This window comes from Octopus bimaculoides, chromosome 15 (genome assembly GCF_046866305.1).
Source record: "Octopus bimaculoides isolate indiv1 chromosome 15, ASM4686630v1, whole genome shotgun sequence".
NCBI classification, from domain to species: domain Eukaryota; kingdom Metazoa; phylum Mollusca; class Cephalopoda; order Octopoda; family Octopodidae; genus Octopus; species Octopus bimaculoides.
Window position 1 is genome coordinate 24,915,217 of NC_142942.1, and position 10,000 is coordinate 24,925,216.

Genomic DNA, 10,000 nt, shown 5'->3' on the forward strand with positions numbered 1-10,000 from the left:
TTTGAGAGACAGAAAAAATGTGAGAGAGAAAAAAGATGCGAGAGAGACGGAAAAGATGAAGTTTCAGAATGGAAGGTGACGTCTGTTGATGGCAAAATAAAACAAATTGGTAGGGAATTGTGGTTTGATTGATAGTAGTCTTGAAATAGGTGTAATTAGCAGTAATAAGAAGAAAGACGAAGCGATCAATGAGATGTTATTGATACAATATGATTGTTTTTCGATGACGGAGATTTTGCCTCCCACCGCAACTCAAAGCAGCTCCTCCTACTCCAGCGTTACGAAGGCTAACAAAGGGAGATAATTTCTTGTGACTAACGAATTATTAAATTTGTTTTTTTTTTATTATTAATTAATTAATTAAGCTTTAAAATGTTAATTAAACAAAAAAATGGGCAAAGAATTTCAGAGATAGACATTCAATTGTGGGAAGAGAGAAAGTGCGTGTAAGGGGGGGGGGGACTATAGAAGGGAGTTAATCTCTTTGTATTGTTTAGCCCAGGGCCAATCCTGTTCGAGATGAATCATAACAAAAAGAAGTATTCCAGTTGTGGTAATCCCATTTTGTGTATATCAGGAATACATCGTTTAATATATTTATTTTTATTTAAGACGCTAGAGTATGTTTAGAGAAATAGCAGCTATTTCTGAGAGATTGGACACACACACTGGAGTTGATTTATCATCGATAATTAGTCAATAGATGCAAAGTTTCTAAGTCTACTGTATAAATAGTCCAAAACATATATCTAAGGAGAAATAACTATAACCATTAAGAAATAAAATAATGGTGAAAAGGCAACAGAAAATAGGTCTATATACATACAAATACAAAGCAACAATTATCTCATCAAAATACAGCCCCTCTCAATGTCTCAAACGCCACAGGCTGGGAAAGACAGGTCCCGATACTTCCGGATTTTGTTTTCTACAACTACAGAAGCAGTGACTCTCCCATTTACCTCAGCATCTAGGATATGGGAGGGAGCGTCCCAGATGAGGCACCTACCTCTTACCCAAGGACAGAGGATAACACCATCTGGTCTCTTCCTATCACTTTTGGATAATTCCACTGGCTCCAGAACTGAGGAGATATTAACCCGAGCCAAGGCCTGCTTACTGATTAAGTTTACCTTGGTTTGACAAGCAAAATGACCAGCATTTAGGCAGTAAGACAGACCACGAAGATCCATAGAGTCAAGGAGCCTACCACAGTCACATCTCAGTCCCCTACGGCCACCAGCCTGCACTTTGAGTATGATGGAGATGCTGAGCTCATCTAGACTGAGTAGACTTCCAATGTTGACCACAGACAGGGTAACAATCCAGTTAGCTAAGAATTTTGCATGAGCAGAAAGTAGATGACACCTTGAAAATTGATCAAATTGTTCAAGGAGTGAGTTAGAAGTGTTACCTGCCTGCAGATTGTCCTCTACTCTCTGCTTCTATCTATCATCAACTGTAAACAGGAACTGACAAACCCAGCTCTCTCCACTTTAACAGAGCTTCATCCATCTCCCTGTTGGAACTAGTCAATTCCGGAGAGGAGAGGATGTTGCCTACCAAAAGAGAGCAAGCACGGATGGAGAAAAGAAAATAGGGAAGAGATAGAGATGAACACTTGAGCAGACGACCTAGACCCCCAAACCCTGGTTAATATAGTTTCAGAATATATATGGTTATGGAGGGTCTATCTCCAAAACCCAAGGAGGAGTTCAATAACAAACAGACAGAGGCTACAATTTTATATATACAATTTTATATATACAATTTTATATATACAATTTTATATATATATATGTAAATAAAATGAAAAAAAAAAAATGAAATCAGTTATCTATTGAAGTTTCCATCTGACTTTTGCCTCTCTATGGTGAATTGTGGTTAACAAAAAGTAATTTACAAAAGTAAATAGACAATAATAATAAAACTAAGACAAAAGCATATTCATGCTCCCTAATTATATATAGCAGGGAATAATAGTATTCCCTTCAAATAAAAATGAAAAACTGAAGGCAACTCAAAACATTAATAGAATTAGAGTAGATGATGGTGGGGCTGAGGAGGTGGAATAGTAAAGCACCCTTATGATATTGTCAGAGACCCAGCTGGTTAAAAATGACAGGTTGATAATACAATTCACCAGCAAATCACTGTATTTCAGGATGTTAAATCTGTTTGGTTAAGGATAGACCAGCACAAGCCTCATTACCTCATTACCATGACCATCACCTCTGACACAATCAGAATGTTGGATGGAATGAAAGAATTGTGTAACATTGGATTGTTAGAAAACTAAGAAATAGCTTGTGAAAAATATTAGAAATATATACTTACACACATATCTATTGTAAACAAATGTATCAAAAAGGGGAAAAATATAAAGAACAAGAAAATATAGAAATGGCTAAGAATTTTACAAGCAGAATGAAACATCGTTATTGTTGTTTAACCCCAGGCCAATCTTGATTGAGTTGATCTATGAACAATAGCAATCAAGTCACACATATCTTGCAGTCGTTTTATCAATTAGGATTATATTTTAAAATGTGTCCCCCTCCCATTTAAATAACAACAAGATGAGATACAACAGACATTTGGCTGCAATTTCTAGTAGGTTGAACGACTATGTAGGCTCCTGCTCTCCACCATCTTCACTGCAAAATTGGAATAGTATGAAGTTTGCTTTGGAGAGTTTATGAACAAGGGCAAGTCATCATCATCATCATTGAATGTCCCATTTGCCATGGGTCGGAGAGTTTGACAAGAACAGATGAGCCAGAGGGATGCACCACATCCGATGTCTGTTTTGGCATTGGTTATACAGCTGAATACCGTTCCTAATGCAACCACTTAACAGAGTGTGTGCTGGGTGCTTTTTGTGTGGTGTAAGGCCACCAGAAAGGTCACCAAGTACCTGCACGATAAGCCTCCTCAACTGAGTGGGGTATAGAATGGAAGCATAAGAAACTATGATAGAGGGGTAGGGGAAAGAGAGAGAGAGAGATGTGAGGTTCAGATACAAGGTGAATATGAGATAGAATAGGAGAGAAGAGGGGGAAAGGTGGATGTGAGTAAATGCACCAAGTGAAAATAGTGAAAACAGCTGATTAGAGATGGAGAATGAGCTGGACACTGAAGATATCGGTTCAGTGTCGGGGCAAGTGAAGAAAAAAAGGTAACATAGAAGAGTGGGTGCCAGAAGATCACGTGACAGAGCCTTAATATGGCTGAGGTAGACAGATCTTCTCAAGTAAAGCATCTCCCTTCAACATGTTAAGGTCAGTCTTCACCACATAAGTCCCATGTCTTCTTAGGTCTATCTTTTCCACATGTGTCCTTCTAATGATCAGCATTTCTTTATACAGCTGATCTCATCCATCCATGTGACTATACCAGTGATCTCCTCTCTCCTGCATCCCACATCTGATGCCCAATTATTCTCTCAACACATGTACTTTGTCATACAAGCACAGACATTGCAACATCCATCAGAGCAGACTAGTTCTGTTTCTTTCTAGTCTCCATAAATCTTCTGCATTCACAGCCATGTAACATTGTTGTTCATACACAGGAATCATGCAATCTGCCTTTCATTCTGAGAGAGAAGTCTTCCATTACAAACAGAGGTAAAAGTTCACTGAACTTACTCAAGCCAGTTCTTATTCTAGCAACTATTCTTTCAGAGCATCCTCTTTCACTGCTAATTAGGTCACCTGGATGAATTTAGTGTGCAGGTAGGAGTTCATCAGGGTTCAGTTATCAGCCTCTCTTATTTATCATAGTTCTGCAGGCTATAACAAAAGAATTTAAAACTGTTTCTGTTGCATATGAAACCCACAATATTCTGCTATGCACCTTCATTCAGGGTCTTCCTACAAGCGTGGTCCAAAGTGAACTGAATTAATTTATACATGGCTAGCTTATTACTTTATTTTTTATGGTTTAAAGTACAAAAGTGAAGTGAAGAGGAGATATTGAAACCTGATTTGGCTATGAAATTTACTTTGTATCTGACCTTATGTTATATAATAGATCAGGATGAAACAGAGAGTTATATAATAGATTATATAATAGAGTTATATAATATACATATAATAGAGTTATATAATAGATTAGGTCAAAGTTTACCATAATGTCCTCATTTAGCTTCATCTATGTATTAAAAGAAATTGAATAAAAAAAATTTCATTAAATTAATTGATGGTATTCTATCATATTTACTTTAGATATCCATATGAAAGGTGCACTTGTTCACAGTTTTCGATTATACAGAAGTTACTGTATCCTATGTGTTGCTATGATTTATAAAAAAAGATATTTTAAGCTGGTGATAATATTGATAACTAGCTGAAAGTTAAACCAGACATAGTTCCAATATTCACTCCTTATATTCAGGCACCTCCCTTTTGTGTAGCACATACTACTCTATCCAACATTTGCATGAAAGAATTTAAATGTTTTGCCATGCACGATTGAGTGTAAGCAGCTTGAGAGCAAAACTGGGTATTTAGAGGCATCAGATGTGGTGTGCAACAGAAGAGGCAGCTGTGATGGTATGGTCACGTGATGCATATGGATGAGAACAGCTGCGTGAAGGAGGTGCCGATCTCTAACTGTGGAGGGAACCTGTGGAAGAGGTAGACCCAGACATGGGATGAGGTGGTGAAACATGGTCTTTATATGTGAGGTCCCATGGAGGCAATAACAAGTGATTGTGACCTTCGGCAGTTTGCTGTGCTTGAGAAGACTCATCAAGCCATGGAGTTGCAGCTGATACCGGTGACATGTAAAAGGCACCCACAACACTCTGTGGAGTGGTTGGCATGTTAGGAAAGGCATCCCAGCCACAGAAACCAAGCCAAATTCAGACTAGAACCTGGTGCAGCTCTCCAGCTTACCAGTTCTGTTTGAGCCATGTAACCCATACCAGCATGAAAAGCGGACATTAAATGATGATGACGATGACGATGATGAAGGTATGAACATCTTAAGGCTTGTTCCAGTCTACTATTAAGCATTTGGTATTTTGATGAAAAATATGGTAAATTTCCTCTAATCACAAGTCACATCTGTTTGCTCCTGTCATATAAAGTACATCTGCACTAATTTTTTTCCATTCTATACCAAAGCTAGTGCTTTATCCTTGAGTGACCAGATGAACTTGCTCAAGCTAGTATTGTGCTTCTTAATTCTATCCTTAAATGAATTTAAATAATACAGTTCGATATTTAAGAGATGAGGAATTATTTACATTTGACGGATATTTGTGCTCATCTTGTTTTTTGTTAACACAACTTTTCAGCTGATGTACCTTCCAGCCTTCATCAGGTGTCTTGGGGAAATTTTCAAATGAGAACCCAGGTTCGAAATTTCCCCCAAGACATCTGATGAAGGCTGGAAGGTATATCAGCCAAAATGTTGTATTAACAACAAACAAGATGAGGACAAATATCTGTCAAATGTAAATAATGTAAATAATGGATTTAAATGTTTTGTCAGTCTTGATTTGAAATTTGTTGAGGCTGCATCTATATAAAAGCAGGAATTACTTCCTGATGTAATTCTACATTGGTATACTAAGTTCTTCCACATACACTGTATATTTTTTTTCCTTATTACTTTTACCTATGCTAGTGGTGCTCAAACTAGATATCCTTCTTATTTGGGTACCCATTGATTTGCTATTGTTTACATTCCAAGGTTATTATTTCTAGCGATTTCTATGGTCTGCATAGAAATTGTCACAGTTGCCTTCCTTACACTGCTCTTCCCCTGTTTGGATGCTAGCTTCCCCACAATTATATTGATTTACAATATTCAGTGTCTGTCCCTGTCGGCTAATTTCTAGCCCAATGCACTTGGCTGTGGCCATTAGGAGTATTGTTAGTAAAATCATTTCCACTACCTACCTTATTGCTATCTCCATCTCTCTAGAATTTAGATACTCTCCTACTATTGTGCACTGCTATGATTTGCATTAAGTTGTTGCTTGTAGAGAATGCCAATTTTGTATTATGCCAATTAAATATTTTCTATTTATTCTAATTAGGGAAGTGTTTATCAATTGCAGTGACACATTTCCTTAGAGTGTTGGAAGCTATTTGCTGACCAAATACTGTGTTACACCACAATGTAGTCCTCAAATTATTGCTACTTTGGTAGTTTCGAGTATTATTATAAGGAGTAGCTTTCGCAACATGATGGCATTTCATTGTATTGTGGTGATTGTTTGCAGAGTTGATATTGTTACCCGCATTGGCATCATCAGTGTTCAGTGAATTTCTGTTTCTGAATGCGTTTTCCCCATTCCTAATGCCCTACCTATTATTCTTTTGCTATTATTTTTACTAGAGGGTTTAACTATATTTTCTTTTGTATGTTATCTATCCCAGGCTTCTTCCACTAATTTCACTATATTCCTATGGTTTTTTGTTGGTTTTTTTTTAGTTATTACTGTTGCCTGGGTTATCAACTATCATACTTTGGGCTCCATTCATATTTGTATATGGTCTATATACCAATCAGTCTTTATCTCCTGCTTCATCTAATAATACATTGTTATATTTCTCATTTATCCTAAACATCTCTTTGTTTGCCAATAATCTAGAGATGTGGGTAGAAATGTTACTGACTATGGATACAGTTAAATTTTTGGGGCGATTACTGTTAAAGTTGATGTACTTGATGTTGTCGCTAGGTTTATGGTACGGTTGGAATACACCAGTACTCAAAATATCTAATGACCATTATTTTTAACTTGTTTCTTATATATCACTCTGTGTAAAAACCAGTTTGTCTGGAGCCCATCCACAGATTTATAATATAGAATTGTGATGAACTTTACCTAGGTTTATAGAAAATTTCAGAATAACTCATATATCTTATAGTCTTTATGAAAAGGTGCACCATTATGTAACATTTCAGCTACCTAAATGTAAAAATGTGGCCTACAACTAAGACTATACATTTATTTTTCGCATTAAGATGAAACTTTAAACATATTATTATTTATTATGTAGTTTTTGTTTGATTGTATTTGCTTTGCCTGACCCTGAAGGAAAGGCAACAATAGCGAAATGTCTTGTAATGAGCATTCTTAAAAGTTTTGCTTTTCTCTTTGATAAATCCTAATTTTATCCTCAAGGATGTTTGTAATGAAGTGATCTATACACATAGAAAAGATTTTGAAATTCATCATCTCTAGGTTGAGGAAGAAGTGGGTGGTTATTAATAGGACCCCAATTTGATGTTGCCCTTTTAGCCCATCGTCAGTCCTAATACAAAACACTCCAACAATGATCATCCTGTTCTCTTAATAATAATCTGAACTGCATGACTTAAAAAAATGTTTCCAATCTTTATATAAGACAGGGAGATGCAATTTGACTGCGAAATCTAGCCGGTCGAGCAACCACATAGAAGTTTATTAGCAGACTGTGGTGATAGCTCTCTGCGAACCTCAACTGTGACAGAAAAATGTAGTATCATAGACATTTCTGAGATGCTGATGTCGCAACACACAAGTATCTAAACCAATGGCTCTCAAACTGACCAGCTCCCCACCAAGAAAGACCAAATATTAGCATAATTAATTAGCCCCTCCCACTCATTAATAATGCTAAGATAAAAGTCCTCCACTAACTTTTTCTCAACTACAACTTTAACCTTTATGCTCTCCAGCGCCGTTGACTGTTCACCAATATATCAAACTGTTCCTGAAAAAAAGAGACATAAAATATCGTCAAATTTAGCCCGAACACCCAGTGTGTTTATGTGTGCGCGTGCGCGCGTTTTCGTATCATAGGTAAACAGTGAGGAGGAGAAATAGTTTAATGGAGAGAGGGAGAGAGAAAGGAGGAGGAGGAGATAAGACTTTTAATCTCCCGAGTTGACGAGGAAATACAAACTCTGTCCCAGGATAGGATTTATTATGGCTACTACTACAATGAGACCGACTTTCAACAATCTTATCGTTTGTTTCAGCCAACGAAAGTAAAAAAAGCCCATAAAGCATTTTACACTTTTGATTTATGAACAAAAACTATCTGTAATTAACTGTAATAAAATATTATAAGACATAGAAATACTTTGCTTTTGACTTCGAAATGACTCATAACTTAACACTAAACATAGTTTATAAATAAAAAGAAACACCCCAAAACTTTTCATTCTTCACTTAGAGACAAAGAATATCCGTAGAAGATCGTTGTTAAATGTAATTAGCTTTATATTTCAATGAAATATGTTTCTTACCTGCTTTTGAAGTATCTCTATTTTCTCCGACAGTTTTCTGTTCTGAATCGTTCATTTCAGAATCGTTCGTTTTCGATTGTGGCGGCTGAGTCTTATCATTATTATTATTATTATTATTATTAGTTCTGTTGAGTAAAGCTCCACGGAGTTTATACTGGACAGCAAGTCGGTCCATGCTCGTAACTGAAGGTATTATTTGAAAAAGGTCAGGGTACATACATGTGTAGAAAACTACTTCTAAGTGTACAGGCAGACTATTCGACCTCCCACATTTCCTGATAGCGCGTGTGCGTGTGTGTACAAGTGCGCGCAAGTATGTGTTGACGGTGGCGGTGGCGGCGGCGGGTAGAGTAACTTTGGACTTTGCGGCGTAGTCTGAAATAGATATGCTCATTGAGTGAGCCATTAATTTAATATACACTATTGGGATGAGTCAAAAAGGGAGACATGCTAGAAATATCAGCTAAATCTCCTTCGAACTATATCCTGCTGGTTTCAAAAGAGATATAAAAAAAAAGCATGGACAATGTCCTAAATATACAATGTCGGAAAAAAAAATGTGATGGTATAGCTTTGTTAAGCTCTACGCAAACAAAGTAGAGGAGACGAGAATACATTTATCAAATGTTTATTACTTTATGTAGATCAAGGCTTAAGTCGTCAGTTATTTCTGTTCACTCAGATTCGTTTCAAGTTCGCTGTTGACATTCTTCTGTTTTTCTTCTCCTTCCGGAAGTCCTTTTCTTCTCCTGCTGACCAACTTCCTAGCTAACCTGCAGCGAAGTTTCTGTCAACAGTTCGTCTGTCACGAATCCAGCTCTACATAGCTCTTCCCCAGAACGGTAGATTGCCATTGGAAACGGAAAGGCGTTTTAATTATCCTGCCCCGCGTGTGGTTACACGATTCTTTGGTGACTATTCCTTGCCAAGATTTGGTGTGATCTGTCTAAGATGGCCCTTGTTTGGTGGTTGGGCCACCTGAACGGAGCTGTCAATGTCGAGATGGGCTGGTTTTCAATCTATCGATGGAGACTGTGTCTTGTCGTCCGCCAATTAGGAGTTGGAATGTTTTATCTCCCAGATGTATGACTTGATATGTATGACCATCGTAGGGTGACTGGAGGAGTCTTCGCCGTGTGTCACGTCGAACGAACACAAAGTCAACCGTGCGGGGATAATTTGATACGGAAGGTCTGGGTGTACCGTGTGTTAACATGGGAACAGGGCGCAACTGGTCCATGCTGTCTCTTAGTTGAGCGAGGTACCTTTTGACATCCGGGTCTGACTTCGTATTCGGAAGGAACTCTCCTGGCACTGTAAGAGGATCACCGTACACCATTTCCGCAGAGGAAGTGTTGAGATTTTCTTTTGGAGCAGTGCGGATTCCCAGCATCACCCATGGGAATTGGTCGATCCAATTTGGCCCGTTAACTCTGGTTGTCAGTGATTCCTTCAGGCGGCAGTGAAATCGCTCCACTAATCCGTTGGCTTGGATTTCCAAGATATATCCCTCCCCCCACCATATCATCATAGATCCTCCTCCATGTTTAACAGTTGGATGAAGGCAGTCTGGGTCAAATGCTTCTTTTGGCTGTCTCCACATCAATACTCGGCCGGTAGTCGGAAATAGGGTCAAGGATGACTTGCCCGACAAAATAACATTCTAGGGACCAATTTTGTAGGTTTTACTCCGCCTCCCGTGGACTCTGGCTTTCTGCAGCTCCCGTCTTTATATTCTCTCCTT

At 37.9% G+C, this 10,000-nt stretch overlaps 1 protein-coding gene across 4 annotated transcripts in view; it reads right to left on the minus strand.

Moving 5' to 3' along the window:
- LOC106881410 (uncharacterized) overlaps nt 1-10,000 on the minus strand; it is a 59,567-nt gene that overhangs the window by 32,755 nt on the left and 16,812 nt on the right. The window contains exon 2 of one of the 4 annotated variants that reach the window (XM_089363607.1): nt 8,257-8,631. In XM_089363607.1, the coding sequence (XP_089219733.1) occupies nt 8,257-8,631 (375 nt within the window). Of the gene's footprint in view, nt 255-8,256; nt 8,645-10,000 lie in introns of those variants that run through there. The other 3 variants (XM_089363605.1, XM_089363606.1, XM_089363608.1) reach the window with 3 other exon arrangements.